Source organism: Patagioenas fasciata, chromosome 3, assembly GCF_037038585.1.
Source record: "Patagioenas fasciata isolate bPatFas1 chromosome 3, bPatFas1.hap1, whole genome shotgun sequence".
In the NCBI taxonomy this organism is placed as follows: domain Eukaryota; kingdom Metazoa; phylum Chordata; class Aves; order Columbiformes; family Columbidae; genus Patagioenas; species Patagioenas fasciata.
This window is the reverse complement of record NC_092522.1, coordinates 111,174,646-111,199,510: the sequence shown is the minus strand read 5'-3', so window position 1 is coordinate 111,199,510 and position 24,865 is coordinate 111,174,646. Positions and strand designations below refer to the sequence as shown.

The 24,865-nt window shown below is 43.1% G+C and overlaps 1 protein-coding gene across 2 annotated transcripts; it reads right to left on the bottom strand.

Annotated features, from left to right (window-relative positions):
• Positions 1 to 1,825: 1,825 nt before the first annotated feature.
• Positions 1,826 to 23,837, bottom strand: TRIB2 (tribbles pseudokinase 2). Of its 2 annotated transcripts, none has more exons than XM_071807073.1 (4): positions 23,821 to 23,837; positions 21,835 to 22,247; positions 17,565 to 17,857; positions 1,826 to 4,221 (listed from the first exon to the last, which is right to left on the bottom strand). In XM_071807073.1, the coding sequence occupies exons 2-4, from the start codon at positions 22,102 to 22,104 to the stop codon at positions 3,753 to 3,755; spliced, it is 1,032 nt and encodes a 343-aa protein (XP_071663174.1). In that variant the 5' UTR covers positions 22,105 to 22,247; positions 23,821 to 23,837; the 3' UTR covers positions 1,826 to 3,752. The 2 variants fall into 2 exon arrangements, with proteins under 2 accessions (XP_071663174.1, XP_065690956.1); XM_065834884.2 differs by lacking the exon at positions 23,821 to 23,837 and adding an exon at positions 23,176 to 23,275.
• Between the last annotated feature and the right edge of the window lie 1,028 nt (positions 23,838 to 24,865).

The following is a 24,865-nucleotide window of genomic DNA, read 5'->3' as shown; positions in this document are numbered from 1 at the left end:
GACATCATGGTGCCAAAGGAATAATTGTCACTTGTTTGTGTACTCCTGAAGAAAAGTCTGTAGCTTGAAATCACACACAGTGCTACATTGACAAAATAAATGCTGCAATAGACAGCAAAATAATTTTATTTATTTTTAATTGGGTGGGGTAGAGCAGACAGAGGGGCTGGGGGGTTGTGCTCCTGAAGTCTGCCATAGTTTCATGTTCTGTGAAATGTTCTTGTTTGTAGACATGGCTTTTCCCTCTGCACATTTCTGAGATCATCCCTTTCCCCAGGACCAGGAGGCAGCTGAGCCCATCCATCAGTCTCTGCTCAGCAAAATCCTGCATCCCACTGCAGTTGCTACCCAGATCAAGAGTCAAGCAGTGCTGAGAAAGCTGTGGAGGCATTTCTGCAGCATACAGTCCTATACTCGTACTCTGCTAATAGTGCCCATAAAGCAGAGTCAGGAATCAGATGTTTGAATCACAAATCCCTCTCACAGGTTTCACTATAGGGAGAAGAAAGCTCCAAAAACAAGGTACCCCTTCAGCATTTTATAAAGCTGATTTCAGCTGCCAAAGGATTCCTTCACAGTAACACCAAGAAAGCTTTTGCCTCAAATAAAAAATTCACTGCAAACGAGCAATCATTAGTCAGCCGCATTTTTCATACAATTACTGGCAGTGAAAAAGCAAGCGTGCAGGTTGCTGTAAAATAAGGTCTAACTACTTCCACCCAAACAGAACAGAAGCCATTCACATAAGTTTTAGTGGGGGAGAGGGAAACCCTCAGCGCTCCCTCATCCCCTTCTCTCTGTGAGCGATTACAATCTGTTTTTTTCTATAAAGCACATTTACTGTGGGAGTTTGATTTGAAAGAGTTTCAAGTAATTTAAACTCTGGCTGCAGGCATACAGAACATTTAAAAACTGATCTTCAAGTGTTTCTACATGCTAATAACATTTCTGGTTGGTGCTATAATCAACAATTTTAATTTTCAACCTACCAACTGAAATATTCAACACATGCCAGGAATTACCTAGGATTAAATAACGCTTTACAGTTAGCCAGCCTGACAGCAATCCCTGTGCTAGCAGTTTAGGTGCAATACTCTTATTTTGAAGTTCGGGACAGGGGAGTGTTTCTTTAGGGATGATCGCTGGCTAACTACGGCTCTTTGAAACCACAGACCTGCTGAAAACAGATTGCATCCTGGTTCGAACTGAAAGCCCCTACAAATGGTCTTTTCTTAACGGACCAGGATTCATCTATCCGGCCTCATGTTCACAAAGCACCTTATTACTCCATGTGGCACCTATGTGATCTCACTACATGCAGGTATTTTATTATCCAAGATGAATGACAGACACAGAGTCCAGCCTTAAATAAAAGACAGTAAACTAAGAGGTACTATTTCAGACCAATCTTTTTTGGAATTGAGGGGCAAGTGCAAGATGCCCATTTCTCTAAGACTTTGGTAAGCACATGTGCCAGCTTGCTCCATTTTGGTATCTCTCTTCATCAGCACAAGAACCTCTCACCACCAAAAGACATAGTTCTTACTGCTTTTCAGTACCCTACTTGAAAAAGGCAAATGGACTTGTTAAGCGGTAGGGACATGCCAAAAGAAAATAAACAAAGCCAGTTTCATTCATAGCCAATGGTAAAACTTTTGATGAAAAGGTTTACAGTGTTACCTTGTAAATGTAAGTGCTAAGCTTTCTCAGCTCACAGGTCTGGCAAGAGCTTATTAGCAGCACAAAAAATCCCAGCTAAATGATCCTAACAGAGCAAACTCTTGCAGCACTTCAGACACAGTAAGAACACCGTTCACCACTGAAGTTTAGTTAAATATGCACAATTTTATTTATTGAAGAGATTAGGACAAAAACATTAAACCAAATACATGACAAAGCACCAGAGGCAGTAAAACCCCACCATGCACATCACCAATCTTTCCTCCTATAAGGTACTCATAAAATAAAAAAAAAAAAGGTCCTTCTTGACACAGCACCATCTTCAGAGTGTAAAAACATTACTCCTTTATATTCTTAGTTACCAAAATAGAACCAAGGCAGGTCAGCTGCAGCTAGCTTTGTCTCTTGATAAAGAACTGTGAAACATCCTCTTGACAGTGGGACCATAACTTTCCTGCAAGGCAGGCAAATAGCATCCATACGTCAAATGCCAAGTAGCTGTACGCACATGCCACATACTATAATTAAGCACAAATTCAAGTAACATTTACATACTACAGAGTCCACATGTACCTACCCAAAAAACATGACCACTTCACAAAACATATACAGGCAGTAATATCAGAACAACTGAGGTACTGGAAACACAAATATTTATGCCAAGAGATTTCAATATCATACAGCAATATAAAAGCAGTAATAAAAACATTTGCCAGTCTAAATCAAATAAAGCCATCTAGGAAAAAAAAAAAAAAAAAGCTAAATAAAAAAGTTATTTAGGGACAGAAATACCTGAACAGAAAAGAAGTGTGTTAACTACAGCATGTAACATGTCATCCCAAGTCAACCCGTAATTGAAGTACTGGCTTAATACATCACTACTGTGACATTTTCTTCAATAAATAGAATAAGTCTTGACAATACAAAAGGTGCATATTACTGTGTATGTTTCAAGAGGAATATCTGTAATATAAATGTTCAGCTTATTAATACCCTCTTATTTCTTATTCTGGACATAAACAAAAATCAAACCCAAACAGTTCTTTTCCCAAGTCGAGGGGAATTCAAAATTAAAAAAAAAAAAAAAAAAAAAAAAACCAACAACAAAAAAACCAAACAACACAATACTCTTCTTCAGTAATAAAGAGCCCTCTATTTACACATGGGCCAGTCAGTTAAAGAAGAGATCGGTTCTTAGATAAAGACACGACTAAGGGCTTTCTGCCCTCTCTAGTCATATACGTGCAGCATGGCAGATATGGAAGCCAGTATCTCATATATTTTAAAAAAATTATATAGTTTTATTTTTTTTTCCCCATTATAGCAGTAATGCATCTGGAAGTTCGAGTTATAATAGCTTCCTGCAACAAACCATTTGACACAAAACAGAACAGCTTGTTAAATGACAGTTACTTCCCCTTTAGGGAACAAAGCATTAAAATGTCATTTCCTGACAAGAATATTAAGTAGTTTATTTAGAAGAAATGAGTTGAAAATAGCTATCAAGAGACATGAACTGAAATTTTGTTTGTTTTTAGCACCCACTTTTCATGTCAGTCTTTGTGCACCTAATTTTTTCTTAAATTAATCCCATTGATTACTAGACATCTGATTAAAAAAATTTTAGCCAATTGTACTTTCCCTGAATAATGGCTGAAGTTAAATATCTAACAGTGCGATGCCAAGATGTGAGCCGAGGCAAAGAAGTTTCTATTTGTCGTGAGTTACCACTATTTTTAATGGAACAGAAACATGAGTGATACAGCTGCACCAGAATTGGCACGTGCAGCCTCCTTGGCTCCAAAAAGGTGAGAAGCTACAATTGCTCCATGCTGCCTTTTCTCCTCCAAATCAATCTAACCTGATAGCAAGCTCCCCCCGCCCCCCAGTCTGTCCCCATGCTACATTTGTTGTATTAGCTCCTTGTGGAGGTTCCTTCTCAATCTGAGGACCTCTGAGTGTCTTTTGCTACCAAGCTAGGCTGATGCAGGACGTGACTTAACACGGTCAGGAAGGGCTCCTTCATGTGTCCATCTCCAGGTTGTGTACCTTCTGAACACCAGTCTTTGTGCTCAGTTAAAGAATGGGTCCAAGTCTTCTTCCATGTTGACATCAGGCACCAGCTGATCTGATACTTCCTTAGCACCATATCCTGAATTCGATACATTAAAATCTGTAGAAAACCAGGGATGGTCCAGAATTTCCTGTGAAGTCAGCCTTTCTGATGGCTCCCGACGCAGTATGCTACGTATGAGGCATTTTGCCTTGGGGGATAGAGTTTCTGGAATGTTAAACTGCCCACGACGGATCTTGCTGAAGAGGGAACTAGGCTCAATGTCATGGAAAGGATAGCGTCCAACTAGCATGGTATAAAGCATGACACCTAGACTCCATACGTCCGCTGCTTTGCCAGAGTAGCTGCCATTTGTGTTCAAGATCTCTGGACTCACATAGGCTGGGCATCCGTGCTTATCAGAGAGAGAGTCATCATTTCCTCTTAAAATATAAGCATCTTCTAGGCTTTCCAATTTCACTCTAGTCCTGCAGGGAAAAAAACAAAACAAAACAAAAACAACAAACAAAACAAAACAAAAACAAACAAACAAACAAAAACAAACACAAAGAAACAACAAAAACCATCAAGGTAAGCAAACATCAAAACACAAATTCCAAGCTATTACAATTACATGGTTATAATAATAATACTCTACAAAATTCAACAACTGCAGAAATGCATCAGTGTAAAAATTCACTCACGGCACTTGTCACAGATAATTGTGCTGTCTCTTCTACACTGGTTAAAGATATTAGAGACAAAGGGAATATTGCCCCGCACACAGCTATAAGATCTCAAACACAGTTATGTCCTTAAACGCATTGGTAAGGTCTTAAAGATAAAATGAATTGTCATATTCATGTGTTCAGTAAATTTTACATAGACATGATTTCCAAAAGAAGACATAATACTCAATTTTTTTTTTCTGTGTTGGCTGTACTCCAATATACCTGTGTAGGACCCATGCCCAAATACAACTCTAGCCCTACTAGACAACTTTATTTTGACACATTCACACTGGTGAGCAGTTACTTGCAACTGTAATTCCACAATGTTCAACAGGAATAAAATTGTCACTCCGACCCTAGATCATCCCTCTGATCAACTAACATTTTTCTTCATTCCAGCATTAAGAAAGAGCAATTTTAAGAGTCTTCAGTCTTCCTGAACAGATCTTTGGGCAAAGGGAAATCAGGTGAGCCGAATGCTGAGATTTACAGCAAGCTGATATACCCAGCTGAACCAGAGAAGCTCCTCATGTTGTAAGGAACAGAGAGGCCACCAAAGGGCTTATGGAAAAATGACAGGGATGCCTTATCTAGATTGCAAACTCATCCTGCCTGCAAAGCACTGTGAACTTGTCATTGTGCTGCAGTATTTATCTTTGCAAGAGAATTTTTTTCTCTTATGGATGTCACACAGAAGCAGAAAAAAATGATGCCCAACTTGCTTGTCATAGCACTAGATGAACATAACCCTTCTTTCCTTTTAGTTTTCACTGCTAGCATCTATAAACTATGCAGGTTTTTGTTTTTTTTTTTTTTTTGCCAGCAATGGTTGGCTTTGAGAGCAGAATCACTACAATGCAACAGTGCATCTGGATGGAAGAGTAACCTAGCAGCGGTGCAGGCTTTCATTCAACAATTCAGGATCACAACTCAACTTTGAGTATTACTGTCCTCATCCCTCAGCCTCACTGGTCTGTATGACCACTCTCAGCCCTGTGCCATGGCCATGTTCCCATACCACAGACATTCACAGGCAGGGACTGAACTTCAACCCAGAGAGCAGAGCTCGCATTTCTCGACTGAAGCCCATCATTTAACAGGCATTAAAGCAGACAAGGAGAGCCCTGTTTCTTGAATGTTTACTGAAAACAACATTTCTAGGACTTAAGCTGCAAAAGACAGTTGAGCCACCTTTGGCTTAGACTTGGTTTCAGGGCAGCTCAGCGCTATCTTCTTTGAACCAACAGAAGAGCATTTTACCCCATGGAGTACTCCAGAGGTAACTGTGCTGTAAACTCTTATAATGGCACTCGGATCATTTCAACAGCTAGAGACATTCACTAGCAAAGAGCCCCTTTGGCAATGTGCCTCAAATCAGGAAGTCATAAATACAGAATTCAGAATACCTGGCTCCCAAGCAGAGGGTGTCAAGGCAGCTCCTTTTCTCCTTAAATAGACTAGTGTTTTCTCTTCCATTGCGGATGGAGTTTGCGCAACACACCTGCTTCCTGATTAATTACCTATTGCCAGCTTAATGGCACTTCTCCTGGCAATGAACAGCCCCCTCATTATCACTCAAACAATACTTTATAGCAGGACTACCTTGCACAGGAAGCTGGTTAAAAGGAGAAACTAAACTACAATTATCAAGACCACACTAATTCCCCTCCATAACTGCCACAGAGGGTCCAAAACAGGAGACTGACCAGAGAAGAGTTCTTTCACGATGGTCAGCTTCGACATCTTCCTGCACCTGCACAGCACAGGACGAGCAGCAAGGACAAACGCCAAGAGAAAAAAAAAACAAACAAACAAAAACCAACACCCCAAGGAAGGCAGAGAGGAGGAAATGAAAGGGAAGGCAGGGACATGAGTTGTGATTTCATTTGCATTGCCCACCTCAGGTTTTCCATAGAAAAGTATGTGTAGCAATAAAACAGTGAGGCCAGCTACCCAAATGTGCATTAAGTCACTAAGCTGCCAGACAGGAAAGCATCAACTCACTCCTGCTAACAGAAGCAGAACACACACACAGGGAGCAGGGGAGAGCATGCTATTTATAAACAACTTACAGGAGGGAATTCACCTCCACACAGGCTCTCCCTGCCATCCCAGTGTCAATAGCATAGGGAAACATTGTTTACTTTCCCATCCTATTTTACATTTCTCTGAGTTGCCAAAGAATTTAGAGAAACAGTTCACTGACAGGCTTTTACGCTACAGAAAATTATTGGAATTCCCTAAACTTTTATTTTCTACAACAGATGCAGTACAAAACCAACAAAGAACAGACTGCAAAATGTGTAAAAAAAAAAAATCTTTTCCCCAACAGGAGAAAACATTTCTTGATAATAAACCAGAAGTAGCATACAAAAGCCTTGTCCCTGTTTTGCTTTCTTGCAAAGTGTTGCAACCTGCAGCCCTCCACGCATGCTAGAGCAGGTTTTGTTTAAGTAAGCAAATGGAACAACAGCTGGCCCTTATCTGCCTGCTCCTCCATAAGCTGTGACCAAATGAAGCAAACACTCAAACCAGGTTTTTCATCCCGCTGAGCTGACAGGCTTTGAGGAAACAAAAGGTCCCAAATTAAACAAAAACACAGCCTTCAGTCCTCCTTCTCCCTCCTTGCCAGCCCCAAAACCTTCAGAGACGCCCTCGTGTATAAAGTACAAGCGAGGAAACGGCTCCTTTGCAACAGGACGGTGCTCCAGCAGAGCACTGGACACACCACTCTGCACAGGTACTTGTCTCCCTGGCAAACTGCAGGAGCTGCATCTCTCACACACACACTGCTGCGCACGCAGCCTCAGCATGAATTTCTCCCCCTCCCAGCTACGACCAGAAGCAACTCGGATTTTCCCGTTTTCATTCCTAAGGCTGGGTGTCTCTGTGAAAGGTGACAGCGCAGGTTTTCCATCCTTACAGCAAGGAGGGAGCAGGATAAGGGAATGGCTCACCGTCACAGCGGCTTGCCCGCTCAGCACACCCGGGGCACAAAAGCGCTGAAGAGGTTTTGTTGCCAAGGGCCCTGGCACGACTCTGCCGGCACCCCTCACTGCCAGCCAGCACCAGGGCTGGCAGATCCCCCCACCTGCTGGCACCAGTGACCCAAGGCTTATGTACCTCAGCTTCACATGCAGAACAAAATCTGTAATCAGACTACAACTAGGTAATACACAGGTGTAAATGACAAATCTCACAGTCATTTCACATTTTTTTCAGGCAATCAAAAAGGAACAGCCTGGCTTAGGAGTTGCTATTTCTATTTCCCAGTGCACAGCATCCCATCTCTGTGAGAAAGCTTCCAGCTCTGGCTGGCCTTCCCTTCCTCCACATTTCAAGCATTGTCTGAATGAGCTCTGTTTTCTGCAAGCCAGAGAGCTGCTTTTTTTTTTTTTTTATTTCTGGGGGGCAGCGGGATTAGGAGGGGGAGAGGGAAATCTAAATATACAGAAGTGCAGAGACACCCTGGATGAGAAGCAATCTCCCTCCTAACGTACTGTCTCTCAGAGGGAGCACTGAAATCAAATATCCAGGAAAAAGAATTAAAGCCAAAAACAACAAACAGACCCTCAAAATTGCAAGTAGTATCTGAGAACACAGAACCTCCACAGCAAAGGGTGGGGAGTGCGTCCAATTGCAGAACAACTGGACAAACCTAAATTCAACACTTGGCAGGCAAGGGACAGACTGAAAACCAAACACTGAGATGTGAAATCACAATCAGCTTTGAAGTGCTTCCCATCACAGAGCAGAAAAACGACAGATCATTTTCTTTTTTTTTTTAAAGTCACATTTCTAAAAAAACTCTCATTCTCTAAATAATGAGCTCACATCAGTCAACTGAAGGACCCCCACAAGAGAAAAAAAGTTTTCTAAAAGCATCAGCATTTGAGTTCGGCCATTCAAATGGTTGCAACAAAATTAATCCCTAAAGTTCAAATGTAAGCTACTGCCAAAGCCGGATGAGAATCACTTTGTACACATACTGTAGGGCAACAAAGACTTTTGTCAAGGCTTACGTAATTACAGTACATAATTTCAAGTTTTAATGCAGATCCTGAATAAGCACTTGGAAAAAGAGCATTATGCATCTATCAGATCATTGATAAAACACTGCATTAGTCTAATGCATTAAAAAAAAACACAACCCTGAATCATGGCTATTTAAAAAGGGGAAGCTATTCTGCCTATGAATGCTTTCCCATTACTAGTGAATGAAACCACAGAAGTGCAATCAGAGGGCAGCAGCAGCACTCAGACGGGAAATGCGTCTTTGTCCCCATAGAAACCGTCAGGGAAACCCATGAAAAACAATACCACTCTGAATTTCTTATCAATATGCCATTCATTACTTGACTGCATTCAGACTTTGCTCTTCAGTAATGTAACAAAACCTAATCAATTAAATGTTTTCCAGAAGATTCTTCAATGCAACCTCCTGAGTTAGCACCCATCTCTGGCAGCTGGCTTTGTTGCACATCCCACACTTTTTTCAGTGTGATTCGCATTATTCTTCCCTGCAGAGCTCAGGGGCTAGTGGCAAATTACTATCTTGCCTTTTGACAACGAAGCCAGGGCTGTAAGAACCCAGCATTCACACTTGCTCTCCAAAAGTAAACACAATTTCCATATCAAAATGAGTGGAATTATTCAGAGGGCTCTAAGCTCATAAAGCAGGAGAAAAAAATATCTGGAACATTTAAAGCAGAAACACTGACTGGATGTCCAAGGGTTTCAGAGGAAAATATCTCCACTGCAGTGAACAGTCAGTAGTAAAAGAGCCCATGCCTGAATCAATGAAAGCAGTTGCTCCTAGTCTGTCCCTGAAGCCATTTGTATATGAAGTAACACCTGAACCACAGCTGAGCAAAGTTATAATTTTGGGAACACTACCTGCAGACCAGACCCACAATTCTAGTACAGTATTATCCCCCAGACAACAGCCAGATCAGCTGCTTTGGGAGAAGATAGAAGGAGCCATCCTGCTATGAACACTCCAGGTACACCATCCACTTGCTATTCAGGCCGGGTCAAAATTAGATGATCTGGATTTACAGATTATATATAGCAACCTCATGTCTCCAGAGACCAGAAAACAACTGTCATCACCATCTGAATTGCCATTTTATTAATATGACAGCAGGTAAATATAAAATGGCAAATTCTAAAGGGAAGAGGTGCCTCACAATATTCTCCCCTACATATGAGAAAAATGAAGGCACCCAAGCAATACAATCTCATATTTCAGCATTACTCTGACTGAGGCCAGGAAAGCCTTTCTCTAGGTAGAGACATTCAAGCCATCAACTGCCCAGTAGATCAGGGATTGCTCCTATGTGGCCAATAATTTACAGGTCATTTAATCAAGGTCAGTTGCTAGTACCCCATCATAAAGAAGAGATGAGTATGAATGCAATCATGCCACAAGAGGGAAAGAGTCACAAGGAGGGAAAAAAAAATAAAAGGGAAGCTCGACACTGGAAACAGTTATCTTTTGCTAATTGATTTTTTTAACTAAAGAAATCTCTCCTAAATAATGCAGAAGTAGGCTGCTGTCACAGAGACACTGAGAGGGGGAAAGCAGCTAATGAAACTCTATGCAGATGATTTGCAGCTTGGTGCAAAGACTCATTCTGAACTCAGAACTACCCCATCTCCTCCAGGGCCAGTGAGGCTCACAGGATCAGAGGGGAAATGTTATGCTATCAATTTAAATCCTGCTCCTTTCACCATAAGATCCCTTCCAGTGCATAACAGTGCACAGCCTGGGAGTTCACCACACAACATCCTACACAACTTGAGGGGGGGAAAAAAAAACAACAAAAAAACCTGCACAAAGGTTGTTAGACAAACAGTCTCTTGCATAATGAAACAGGCTCAAGGATATGTTTCGAAAGACAACTGGGACTTGCAAGCAGTACAGGTTTACAGGATGAACCTTTTTCCTATGGGAAGATTCCCTCACTGGTACTTCCGCAGAATGAGGAAGCCTCTAAAAATTACATTATCTCCCACCCTTCCTCTAAAGGGATGCTTACCAGCACACTCAACCCTGCCCCGCAACCCCTTGCTGACATGCAAGACCCAGCAACTTAGGGCTTTTAACCTGTTTGAAGCTAGTTGTTTGTTTTTTTTTTCCCTACAGACATCCACTGTAAAAAAAAAATGCTCCAAGACCACCCCCTTGCACATTTCCAGGAAGGGCTGGGTCCCCAAGTGCCCCACAACACTCCAATAGGATTGCTGGGAACAGCCTGTCCTGTATGCCATATACTTGGTTTCTTCCATGCCCTCATTGCCTAAGGAGACAACACATTCCCCAAAACGTAGGTAGCTATGTGTGTGCTGGGGTCACAGCTTTGAAATCCCATGCAGACCCTTCCACAGACAGGCTCATTTTCAAAACTGCAAGAAGCCCATTTTTTCCATAAGCATCTGTCTCACAGCAGCTCCTTCACTTTTATCTTTTTGGATCACACTGAAGGTCAGAGTTTTAAAAAGCTCTGCTGTCAACTGTATGCTGTGTTCACCATCTCTTCTAGGTCTTTTCATACAGTGCATGGTGAAACTCCACAGAGAAAGGAGATCAAAATCTTATTTTGTTAACATAACTGCATGTTGTGAAAAAAGCCCTACACTTGCTGAGCCTGCAGTGGGTACACAGCACCTCCAAGATAAAGCAGGGCCATTATTTCACAAACCCACTGGAAACCTTTTGCTTAGATGTCTGTAAACCTGTCTCCAAGCAATATACATCTACCAAAAAGCAAGTGCTTAAGAGTGAATATCCCCCAGGTTGGTTCCTGTTTACAATATCCACCTTTCCTCTCTCTCCCAAGCCTGAAGTATAATCTCATGGTGTGATAATAAGGACAATTAGAAGAAAAAGCTGCATAAGAATTTCACCATGACAGTTCACTACAGCCACCACTAGCTGAGCTGCCTACCCCTCCTCCTCACCCCTAACGCAGATGCCTTCAGTCTCTGCTCAAAAGTCAACGTGGACTATTTTGCACTGAGTCCATGGATGGAGGTTTTTAAGTCTTCAAAACAACTAGGTGTTGAACTCTTAATGTAATATGTCTTAAGAGACATCTATTTCCAAGGGCTGCATAGCACTTATCATTGGACAAATCAGTCCCATGACAGGCATCTTGCAACAGGCACCCAAACATGCCAAACACATCTGGCACAACCACCAACATATAACATGGTGTTCAGCCAGAGGCAGCTACCAAAAAGTCACACAGCATGGCCAGGGATGGTGGAAAGGACATGGGGACAGCATAGACTAAAGGCAGGTCCCTAAGCAGGGCCCCAGTCCTGCTCCAAGCATTGCGCAAGGCTGCACCTTCACACCACCCTTCAGCAGAGCTAGTGCTTGAGGCTACAAAGGGCAAAGACTGAAGGAAGAGTGAAGAAGAAAAGATACATGTCCAACTATGAGCCAAATATCTAGGAGAGCACAGTCTGAAGGCAAAACCTGCTACAAACTCCTAAGCTGGGTGCTACAGCAAAGGCTCTCACCACTCATGGTCTCACTGAAGGGCCCTGGAGTTGACTCAAGGTCCATTAGAGCTCTGATCCTCAACCCAGGGCCAGCCAGCAGCCCACTTTTCCCTGGTTTTTGCTTTCATTCATGACCTTAGGCACAGCCCTTGACCTTTGTGACTATCCACGCCCTTGGGAGGAGATTTAAGCACTTGACAGGGCTGGCATGATGTTCAACATCTGCAGAGAGCCTCCTGCACCCCCCTGGGAAGGGTACTGCATACCCGACAAACCCAAAACTTTTTTCTCCCAGGAACACTGGGAGAAAACAGAGCCTTTGTAATCAAATCGCATAAAGGCAAAAGGGAGCACGAACCCTTCTGCAGAGAACAGTTGTGCAACTGCTTCATTCTCTATCCGGTCTGACAGCAGAGATTTGCTGTCTGTGAAGAAATTCTCTTTCCTCCCCATATTCTAGGAAGATGCAATATAACAGTAATTTCTGGGTTGAAATTTGACCTATGATTCTCCACCACTGAAGAAATTATGCTCTTTGATCCTGTGACCACATTCAGGGTAATGCAAAGTGCTCAAATGACAAAACAAGCAGAGATTGGTTTTATTTCTAAATCTTCTGGTATTTAAAGAGAACTCCCATTTTGTTTAATTTTCTTCCACATTAGGACTCTCTTTCTAGGACTTAGGAAAAGCATTAACTTATCTGTTCTCTATTGAATTGTAAATAAAACAGCAAGTTCTAGCACCACAGGGAAAAAGCAACTGACTGCATTACAATTTGACAAACGCTGGGGAGGAAAATTACCACTAAGTATAAGAAAATGAAAAGTCTCCTTGGAAAAAGTATATGCTACATACATTCTGTATTTTTCGTGGGATCAGGTTTGTATCACTAGGATTCAAACTACCTAACTAGGTCACCTTAAAGCATCATCCACTCAAAGCTGAGTAATTCTAGAGTAAAAACAGAATATAAAAAAATGTGAAGAGCATCAAATAAATATGTTATGCTAACACAGGCTTTCTAAATTAGTGTACTGTACTGTCTGCATTCCCCTGGTGCAGAGCAAAAAGTATCAAATTCTGTTTATTTTTATTAAATCCCACCTGCCTACCATTTCTCATATTTACACAAAGAACACAGGAAAATTACAATATGTAAATACCAAAATTATTTTAATTTTCCCTTCAACAAGTATGATGAATACAAAAGGTTTTTAAGCTTCAAATACTACGACAGCTAATACTTTAATATAATTAAAGGCTTAAAAACGCACTAAAGAAATTAATAATTCTCTGACAGCAGAAATGGTCTTATATTAAGAAAACCATTGGAACAACCAACAGAGAAACAGTTGTTTTAATTCTGAGATATTTGAGGTGGTTCCTTCTCAAAACATCTGCTACATATCGGACTGATGAAGTGCTTCATTAGCTATATACTGTGTGTAGTGCTATTTTTAACACAACTCAAAAAGCCCTGGCCATTCTGCACATCCTCATGGGACACCAGCTAGGAGAAGGGCACAGTCACTCTGCCCAAGGGCCTACTATGATGACAGGCTGTACGAGGAAAACTGTAAATACCATGACATGAACACAGCAAAAAATCATCAAAAGCAAGGGCCCTGCAACATGAACACAGACCTGGTTTAATAAGCAGGAAAAGAAAAAATTACCAACATGGATGGAAGCAGAAAACATTCAAAACCGCATGTTTTATCTTAGCTCATCTTCACTGGTTTGGATTCAAGTTTTATTTAAAAGTTTAAAGACCCATTTTTTTTAAAAATATTTAAGAAGCTTCTAGGTACTTTAGAAAGTCTGGTGAGACCCAGCATGACAAGTCAGCGCTGTTTTCCATATTTTCAGTGTTCTGAAAGTCACTGGCCTCATTTAATGGATGTGCTGCTGCTTGCTAACCTAGTCTTACAAAACATTTCCAGCCATGCCGTAATGTCTTAGAAGTCCTGCTTCATCAAGTTCAGCTGCAGGTTTAAGAAGCTCAACTCTGAAATTTCCATACTAAAAGACTACAGATACACACATGCATCCCAAAAAGCACAATCCCTCAACCTTGTTGTAAACAAAATGGAGAAAAGAAAAAATAAATAAATAAACAATCCAACCTAAGGTGCTTGGCAACAGCACACACAATTTTCATGGGATGCAATTTACCTTATCTTCAAATTTTCTGCAGTTCAGGATTAAAACAAGCTATAGATAAAGTATCTTGAAACAAATTGGTTTTGTTGTTTTCTATGCTGTGGAATTTTACATTTCAAGTGCTGATTTATTTACACATGTGCATAGTAAGACATAACAGATCAGCACAGTCTACCTTCGATTTAGCACATCAATAGAACATCGCTAGAAAAATTAGGATGCCCACAAAACGCTCAGCACTACCAGCCTCCAACTTAACTTTTTTTCACCTTCTTACTTCTCAGTTCATTACAGACATCCCATCCCTGGAATTTGCAGCATCCAAATAACATGTATTCTTAGCAATGACATCAAGAGGAGCAAAGAGCACTCATGACTGCTGCTAGATCGGGAGCTTGAAATTTTGCAAATTCCAGCTGTAATTTAGATAATGGGAATGTGGAGGAAATAGTTTCAATGCTGCCTGCAAAACTCCAGGAGATCTGATTTCATATTGAACTACCAGGATATCACTAGGATCAATGGAAGGAGTATGTACTATGAAACGCTTTAATTGATTTTCTTTTTTAAACGGATGGAACTGCTTCCATACATCCTTCACATTCTCTCTGGCTCCTCCAGTCTGGCAGCTCTCACCTGAGAGCAGACAAGTATCTTACTAAAAAAATAAAAGAAGTGAGTTTTCCATTCCTGTACTGCCTGCACACTGGATTTCCCATCTTTTCTTCTACCAAAATAAAAGCTGTGAGAACCTTCAAGAAGAGAAAGTTTAAAAGCCGTAGGTACTAAAGGTGAACTGCACAAAAACAGACTTGAAGAAATAGTTAGGGAAAGAACTACTGAGAAAGAGCTCCACTGAAGAACAGGCGACACGCAACAGCAAAGTTCACACGCATTTCTCAAAATATCATTTTCATCTCTTTTCTTCTTCCTTGGTTCATTACCAGTACCACAGAGCACCCGTCTCCCAGGCTCTGCTGCTGACGGGACATTCTGAAAGGCAGCCTGCTCAGCATGCGGGTGACAGCACCCACAGACTCATGGAAACACCAGGTTAGAGGGGTTGCAAACAGTACACAAACACCTCCCTAAGACCACAAGGACCACAAAGATTCTTCAGCTTCAATACAGCACCAGATTGGAAGTGATGACTGAAAACAGTCTGATGATTGGAGTATGTGAAAAAAGACAGTCGCTGTTTGGTTCTATTTCTATCTCACACCATTTCATCTCTGTTTATTTAGCAGAGGAGGGATTACAATACCTCTCTACTTACAAATCAACATTACATCCAGAAGAAAATGGTATTATGATTATCTTAAAAATAACCAGCAAGTTGTATTTGACCTTTCAAGTGAATTATTGTATAATTAGAAGACACTGTTCAAAAGTGAGTAACTGTGTGATTTTGCAGATTACGGTTACATTAGAAACATTCATAAAAGCAAACACTGGTATTATAGTATGCACCACTCTTCTTGGGTGGCTAAAGGATTTGGCCCTGTGCCTGGTCTCGCATTCAGTTCTTAGTAAGCAGCAGGGTAGGAGTTCAAAAGTGCTCAGCACGGGCCCATGTCTGCGCCCGCCACGCTGCTCGGGGCTCATGCTGCCTTCACTTCCAGCAGAAAGTGACAGTGAGCCCTGGGGCTTCTCCAAGTCCTTCATACAAAACCACACAAGTTTATTTACATCCCCAGGAAAAAAAAAAATCTATTTTAATGTTATGACGTTATCAGCTACAACAGAAAACAATCCCTTCCTCAACTATTTTGTACAATTTTCCTTCTTATCTACATCAAGGGTGCTATAATGGTGTTTAATTATTAAACTCAGAGTAGAAGTTGTGAAAATGCAGTTTACATCTATCTGCTTTGCATTTCTCTCTGAATGGACACTAAGCTAGTTTCATTTCACTTTTTTTTTTTTATTTGGAAGGAGGAATGTCTAATCATATATATTGGGGCCGTGGTAGAAAAATAAGGAATAGCTATGTTCTTTTTCTGAGAATTGCCTGAACTGAATTAAGAAGTGAAAATATGTCTTTCTTTTCAGTTTGTAGAGAGATTAAAAGGCAAAGTTTATTTTGAAAAACTGAGCTTGTAGTAAAATTTAAGTACAGGATATTTAAACAGGATAGATGGTTATAATTTTTATTTTAAGGCCAGGAACTTCTCTTTCCTGACTAAATTGTGTATTGCTTTTTTCTAATTCTCAGATCGCAGACCTACTGGGCCTGTAGAAAACTTACATGCCCCAGCTGTTGCTTATAAACTCCCCAAACAGCCACAAATGGAATTGCGTTATTTTTAACAAAGCTCTCCAGAACATCCATTTCGCTCTGCAACAGTTTGAATAAGCTTTCAGACAATCTATAGGATTTAACTAAAAGGGGAAAAATATTCCCCATCCACTACCAAGACATGAAAAAGCAACAAAGGCAGGCTCTGCCCCCATTTACTTGTCTTTTTTTTGTTCCTAATGGTCATCTTCCAATGTAATCCCTCTGTGAAAGCCTGACATTAATTTTAACAGTGTTCATTGCTCTACTGCTTCATGTGGAAGTTGCAAGTGAATATATGATGTAACATGATGAAAACTGGAAACCACAAGGAAAGAGAGACAACGTTTCCAGAGGTGCAACAGTATAGCTATGGCTCATCTTCAGAAACAGTACCTCAATAGCATATCTAGAGCAATCAGCATTATTTTTTCCCTGTCTTCCCATTCTCCTTCCCCAAATAGTTGAGCACTGAGAGGAGAGCACGCAGGGTGGAGATACAAAATGGAAAAAGTAGTTCCCCAAGAACCACAACAGCTCTGATACTAAAAACAGGCACCCACACAGTAAGGCAGTTTTAGTTATAGTGTGATTAGTGACCACATAATACTCTCATAAGCAGCCTCCCGACCCTTCCCAGCACAGGAAGGAAGAAGCTATCCTCAAAGCAGCCCTTCTCCCCAGCTTGTATCATCATTAACCACTGCGCTGTTCTTCCTCTTCATGCCTCCTTGATGGAATGAGACGTTTCAGTTCCCAAGCGTCTTCAACATACTGGATCTTTCGCTCCTTCCCTCTTTTAACACTAGCAGTATTTATGATGGTACAACTCTTACAGACATCTATGCTGAGCCTTCCTCCAAGAGATGTCCCCTCCTTAGGGACAAGGGTGCTCCTCTGGTTGGAGTTGCAGAGGCCAGACAAAGATGCAAACAGCACTCTATACTTAACTTTACTCCAAAGCCTAAGCCAGAAGGCTAAACGGTAGATCCATCCCGTGATGAGGTGCAGAGGAAAATAAAGAAAGTCTAACACCTTGTGTACCACAAGTGAACAGTACGGTGTCAATGAAGGGCACAGCATCCTGTAACTCTGAGTATCTGACCTCAGGCACTGCAACCTGTAAAGTAAGGGAGACTCTTACCTTTCCTCATCCTTGAAAATAAACTTTCGCAGCTTGAGATCTCGCAGTACCAGTCCTCCATCATGGCAGTGTGCAACAGCAGAAGCTATTTGATAGAAGAGTTTGGCTGCCTCCTCTTCTTTAAGCTTCTTGCAGGTACGAACAAACGAATGCATGTCCCCATAGCTCCTTTCAAAGAACACATACGCTTTTGTCTCCCCAAGAATTATTTCAGTAATTTGGTTGATATTTTTATGTGCAGGCAGACAAAAACATGGTGCTAATAACTCCTGGTAGCAGCCAATGTCAAACACCTGCAGGAACAATGACAGTAAAGCCAGGGTTAGAGACATGAAGGACAGTGAAGTACATCTAATTCTGTTAACAGAACCATTTATAAGTACAATTTATGCTGCTGCTGAAGCTGCACCAATGTAAACAGGATGTCACAAGCTCATGGCACTGACGACAAAACAGACTATACAACCCCACACAGAACACACACGTAACCTTGACAGGCAAAGCTCATCTTCAAAACTTGGGGCAAGAATAGTTTCATTAGCTAATAGCTGATCAAATTTATAATGTAATCTGAATTAAACTGTGAATACCAGCAACTTATAAAGGCAGTACACAGAAGGAAATATGCTTATCTTCTATTTTCCATCCAAATAAACTCATAGAGAATACAGCCAGTAGCTTTGTACTGAGAGAAGCTGTTGTATTAAATCCACCTGATACACGTGCCTCTCTCTCTCTTGTTTTTATTAACCCATGAGAGCTTTAAGGATTTTCAGGTTTAAAACCTCATCTATTGCTATTCATATTTACTTCCTGCCTTTCTTTCATCTCTGACAAACGGCAAAGTCACTTTCACTTTCAAAGTCTCAGTTTTACAATGGCTGTTTATAAGATCAGAAAATAGCCCTGCCTGTTGGAGTGCAGACAAACATCCTTCAAAAGGCAAAGACAAAACCACCCTGAACTCTCTGCATTTCAATCAAGTACTCCATTAAAAGCAAAGTGTCCCTTTACTATATTATCACTGATCTTATGAATGAGCTGAAAGAATTAAAAAGGCTGCTGGGAAACCCAAATATAAAAAGTTACTATAATCTAGTGATGACGAATGAATCAGTATTTGAGTCAACTGAGAAATACCCACATTACAATAAGAAGAAAGACTTCATTGAGAATAACAGAAGTCAGTGTGCTAAAAGAGAATATGAGCAAAATATTGAAAGGAGTGGTTTTTAATTTTAATTGTACCTGCTCCAGAGATACTACAAAACAAAGGACTAGCATTTCCACCAGCATAAAATTCTATTAATATGTAACTTACTCTTGGGTGTTTTGTTACTTTGGTAAAAATAATTTAAGGTAGTCATGTGTCATTCTAACCCAACATAAAAATTAAGAACCGGTATAGGTCTCTAACCAACTGGTTTAAACTGCAATTGTTTTTCTTCTTTTTGTGTTGTAGTATTTGTATTCCAATAGCTGGTATTTGTATCCTCTCCAAGAAGCAAACGTCCCCGCTTTCTTTGAAGCTTTAAAAAGCTTTCAAAACTGAGTTTGAGAGATACGGTTCAATCAGAATTTACCTCAGGCTTCAAAACCTGAGTCATATTTAATGCTTCAGCCCACAATCCTGACAAACTCTTTCCACAGAACAGGACCCAAACCACAAGAAACTGGGGCACCCCCTCCCCACAAACCTTTTTCTCCTGACCCCATACCTGTGGTGCTGTACTCCAGCACATGCAAAAACAACCTTAAAGGCAGACTGCCAAGGAGATCCAACACTTTTACAGGGGTAGATTAGCACTGAGGCATTCTGGTGACACGGTGCGCCAGGGAAACAGAATCAGGGTGGGGAGGGGGTGTTGCTCAAATCCCTGGGCTGTAATTCATTCCAGAGAACTGATTGACATTTGGATCTCAAAACTCATAGCTACTACATTGTTAAGTGAATGTCTCGTCTACAAAGCTACTGCTGTAAAATAAATTTTAAGCAGGAACATTTATGTAGCTCAAACCCTCATGGGGAAAAAAAAAAAAAGTCTCTTCACAATTCTCTCCTAGTCAGAAAATCCTGATATAAATTAGTTATATTTTGTGATTCTCAGACTATGTTAAATAAGTAGGTCTGGATATGTACCAGTCCTATGTTTGAAAGCGGGGGAGGGAGATGGGAAGTGCTATCATGCTGCTACAGTCCAGAATACCTTTTTATAAAGGAGTTCTTTGTACCACAGCTTTTAAGATCCCTGGCCTTAATTCAGCAAATGTCCAATAAGCTGCAGTTTGATTTAGTTCTTGGTGGAAAGTGGAAGTGAGAAGTTACCATTGTTTGGATGCCACAGAGCCTTGAAGCAAATAACAGCATCTGTACAGTCAGTGGGTGCAGCCAAATGAATCTTGAGAATCATCAGTATGTGTCTGTTATCCAAACCAATGTTTCTGAAAGCAATATCTAAGAGCATCTTCAATAAGATACCAGATAGCAGGTCTCTTAGCCAGAAGGCTACTTGACAAATAGTAGTCAGGATACTGCAGGCATTTTAAAACACACATTAAATTGAGTTCAGGACTGACAACTGCATATTCAAAAACTAGCAATTCAGACTAAGATCATATTTTTGGAGCACAGCTAGAAGTAATGCCTCGCACATGTGGAAAAACTGATACTACTCAAATGTCAGGATGAGCTCAAAAACATACAGCTGAAAGGGAAGGAAAAAAAATAAAGTCCACTCTTTGTGAGCTGCAGTTATGCTGTTCGTACTGTTATCAAAACAGTGCCTTAATCCTGCAAACCAAACAGGAAACAAAGAAGAGCATAGCCCCTGCTTCACTACTTGCTGTGCAAGTTCACCTATAATTTCATGCAGAGCAGCAGTTTTGTGGGATCTGTTTATTTCATGAAAAGATGCCAGTGTCCTAGAGTGCAGCACTGTATGACTGCACTGAGCAGGGCTTTCATTCTAGAAATTCTCATGTTCTGTTTCAGTTTAGTAACAAAGCACTCAGTTCAGCATGCAACATTAGTCCTTTGCAAAGTCACGGGCCCTTTTTTCCCCTAAATAACCACACAAAGTCCTAGGTTGCCTAAGCATCAGGTTTTATAACTCAATCAGTAAGCATATTTAAATTGCCCTCTGAACTTCAATCTTTCCAAATAGCAAACAGGAGCAATTATTTTCTCTTTCCTGCTACAGCCTAGTCCATAACTTCTTATGAATCAAGTATGAGAAAGTATGAAACAGCAATACTATCATTAATCCCTGGAATACAAATAAATGATAATATGTCTACTTTTCCATTTCGCAGTTAGTTTGACACTAGAAATACGCCCAAGATAGCCAAATGGCACGATTCTGTATTTTGGAAACAATACAAACACTGCAGGATGCGTTGCAAGGTTGCAATTTGCTACGTAGTTATAAAAACTGCTACTAGATACTGCCTCGGTTTGCTGGGCATAAGTCTGGCTCACTACAGACAATGAGAACCGCAGTTTAGGAACAAAGGAAAAATATTCCCTCAGCCCAAAAAGAGAAAAACATCCCTCCACAGACATGTACGCATGTGGGTTTCTTTTTCCCACGGTTTACCTTTTAATTGTAGAAGCAAATTGTGAGGAAGCAACGAAAAGCAGGCAGGCTACAACGAGTGGGATAGCTATTTTGTCTGCTCTTCTAAAAACCGTAGGTGTGCGGGTTTTATTCTTGTTCAGTTGTGCAATGGGGGAGGATGCTGTTTGCAAACAACCTCCACCGTGAGGGAGCTCAGGCTGATTAATTCAATGTGGCTTTATTTTAAATCACTTTTAAGACAAAGCTGATGGCAATCTCCCCTGGTTTCTCCATCATTTTCTGTACTTCAACTCACAGAACAAGGGACAGGAAAAATCAAGGAAGCCAGCAGGTCCCAACACCTTAAAATTAGCTGGGGATTCCCTACTCCATTTTGAAAAGCGAGAGTGGGGAAGATGAGGCTTTCTCCTGACCTGAACTCACGTTAAGACCTACTTAAAGCACGTCTCTTTCCAGAACAGTACCCCCCGGGTAAGAGGCAGAACTGGCTCCGAGCCACGGCTTTAACGTGGCCATTGTCTAGAGAGAGGGAAAAGTTACAGGATGCGCCTTTAATCCTGTCTGCCTGCCTTTTGTTTCTCAACTGTTTAATAATTGAGCTACAGGACCGTGCTTGGCCCTCCTGCAAGACACAGGAAACCAACCCGCGACAGCAGGTTGACCCAGGGGAGAACAAGGAGGAGAGGTATTACCTTGCAAACCAGCTCTTCGCCACTGTGCAGATGTACGGCTCGAAAAACGTGGTCTCCCTCGAGAGGCTCCAACAATAAGTATTTCCCGATGCAAGAAACGCAATGCGACAAGTTCGGGGTCTCCGGCGGGCTCGGCGAGCCTAGATTCGGGCTAAAACTCTGGCTTGGCTCGATGGACCGTATGGACGAGAGCTCCTCAAAATCCTGGGTTTTATTCCGCGGTCTCCCATATCGTGCTATCGTGATAGGGGTTGACCTTTGTATGTTCATGAGTATGGAGAAGACCAGCCGAGACGCTGCACCGGAGCCCTGGCGTGGAGCGCGGTCCCTCGCCCGTCCAGCTGCGGCTGCCTTTGTGTGGCGGGGGGGGCGGGAGCGCGGCGGCGGCGGGCGACCAGCCTCAGCGCCGCGTCCTGGGCACAGGGAGAGAGCGCTCAGCCCGCGGCCCTTTGTTCCCGCCGGCGACCGGGCGCGGAGCGGTGCGGAACGGCGCGGCACGGCAGCGGCGCCCGAGGTGAGGGAGCAGCGGCGGCGCGGAGCGGCGCGGCCGGGCCTCGGCGGCCGCCGCTCCCACGGGACGCGCAGCGCGGGCGAAAACAAAAGGTTAGGAAACGCGCTGCGCGCAGCGGGGACCGTCGTTTCTCTCCTACAGCGAGGCAGAGCCGCGCTGCCGCGGCCGGGCTGTAGATGGCGTGTGAGCCTCGCCGCTGGCGCCCGGGGCGCTCCGAGAATGCCCCGCGAAATAGCGAGGGAGCATTTAACTTGGAGCAGGCAGAGGCCGGGCCGACAAAAGAGCGCTCCGCGCGGCGGGAGGCTCGGCGGGGCCGCCCCAGCGGATGGGGCCGCACACTGGCGGCAGCCGCGCAGGCACGGAGGACAGCGGCGGAACGCGGGGCAGCGCGCACTGCTGCGCGCCGGCGAAAAGAAACGTGCTGCTGTTACCGCGGCCGCCTCGATAGAAGAACAAAAAGTGCAACCACGGGCGAGGGAAGGGGAACGCTTTCACGTTTCCATCGCACAGCAGAATTTTTGTTTGGAGGCTCGTTTTCTTCGCAGCTTTTTAATGTAGTTCACGCACAAAGAAAAGAAAAACCAGCACGGCGAGAAGGGGGGCTGACTTCTCACTGCAGGGACTGCAGCGGCAAAAAGTGAAAGGCTGTAGATAGGGAATAAATGGGAATCGTTTAAAAAAAAAAAAAAAATCAGGGAGCAGATTTTGTTTCAGTCTTTTTTTTTTTTTTTTTCTTTTCCAGGGGTAGGGTAAGGGGAAGGAAAGGGATGGCCGCGCCGCTCCCCTTCAGCAAGGCACCGTTTCTCCCCGGCGTATTAGTAGCTACTTACGTGGCGGGGACGCTGGCTGCCTCCGTGCCTCGCTGCCGGCCGCCGCACGCCCGCACGGTGCCCAGCGCGCAGGCTAACTGCCCCGCCGCCGCCGCCCGCCCCGGCCCGGCCCGGCCCGGCCCCACCGCCCACCGCGCCGCGCCCCGCCCCGGCCGCCCGCCCCGCCCCGGGCACCCGCCGCCTCCCCCCGCCGCCGGCCGCGCTCGGGGTAAACAAGGTGAGACGTCCTTCCGCAGTCCCGCCGAGATGTGCCGGGGGGACTCTGGGGGCAGCCCGCGGAGTCCGGGCCCTTTGCACCGGTGTGCACTCGTGTGCACCAGTGTGATGCTGACCGCGGTTCTCGCCGCTGCCTGAGCTCCGGCAGGTCCAGCCCTCGGAGGATTTCCCTTGCGGTTGGGGCTAAGAAGTTAACTCATTAATTTTAATATAATAACAAATTATGAAATAATAGAAATAATAACAATAATGGAATAAATTCCCCTAACAGAAGAGTCCGCCCCGCTCCCCTCCCGGGCGCGGATGTCGGGTGCGTTATCACATGTGCTGGCGCCGGAGCTCAAGGCGGCTGAGCTTTTTTTCTCAATGAAGAAATCCTTTTTTTTTTTTTTTTTTTTTTCCGGGCAGCGTGGGTATCCGCGTACTTACGGGAGCAAAAGTGGTTCCTTCCCGGTGCAGTCGGGTGGGAGGAGTTCTTCCGACTCCAGGCTTGTCTTAATCCATCCCAAAATTAAAACGAGGCGGGGGGGTGTGGGAGAGAGGAAGCAGAGGGAAAACGTAAACCCTTTCGCTCTGCACAGAGAAAGCCATGAATGAGGTCGGTCTGTCCCCGCCCAGCACCACTGCGGTCTGCTAGAATTTTTTCACCAGCTCCCCTTTTATTGTTTAAATAACAGGAGTTTGGATATATACTAAAGTTTGTTGAGCGGCTTCCTGAACTCATAACGAACCTGGCGTTTACTTCCTCCATTTCGACAGTGTTGGTTGTGAATCCCTTTAAAACAACGACAAAGAAAAAAAAGCCACCCGTCATAAAACAGCAGTAAGAAGAAGACAGGGAGAGCAGGGCTCAGTCCCGCAGGTGCAGCCTTTGCAGAGCGATGCCAAGGGGCTCCATGTGTCTTGGCTCCCCTTTTCCCACATCAGCACAGAGAAGGGGCAGAAATGAGAGAAGGGTTGTTTTGGGGTAAGAACCTGTGGGTTTGGATGGTACTTGTTTTCAAAGGCTAGGGATAAATGAGCATGCTAATAATTAAATGACCCTGATGGAGAGAGCTGTCCTGGAGGTGCCCACTTTGGAGTAGAGAGAAACACTTCTGAAAAGGGCTCCAATGAGGGCTTCATTTGGGCTGGTCTTGGCAGAGAAGTCTTCAGAAATGGCTGTGGTGAGGGGTAGCCCTTCCTCCACAGCATTGCACTTCCCCCACATCTCATCCTCCACGCAAGGAGCTTTATGTGCCCTGCTCTGCAGTTATAAAAGAAATACAACTGAGAAAGGATTGTTATGATAGTAAGTTTGGCATGAAGAAACTGAGCCTCTGGCGACAGAGTCTGCTGGGGTTTGACCCGGTGAATGTCCATTGGGTAATAGGGAAGGACACAGACTCAGTGATCTGCAACAACCTGTGGGATGACCTGCAGACCTCATCTTTGCTATCTGCTGTAAAACAAAAAGGTGTTTTCCTCCTATTCC

Bases quoted from the DNA above. Each gene is read 5' to 3' on its own strand.
- TRIB2 (XM_071807073.1), bottom strand. From the start codon at position 22,104: ATGAACATACAAAGGTCAACCCCTATCACGATAGCACGATATGGGAGA. The intron at 17,858-21,834 runs GTAATACCTCTC...TTGTTCCTGCAG, and splicing joins GCGAAGAGCTGGTTTGCAAG to GTGTTTGACATTGGCTGCTA. The intron at 4,222-17,564 runs GTAAGAGTCTCC...TTTTCCCTGCAG, and splicing joins ATTTTCAAGGATGAGGAAAG to GACTAGAGTGAAATTGGAAA.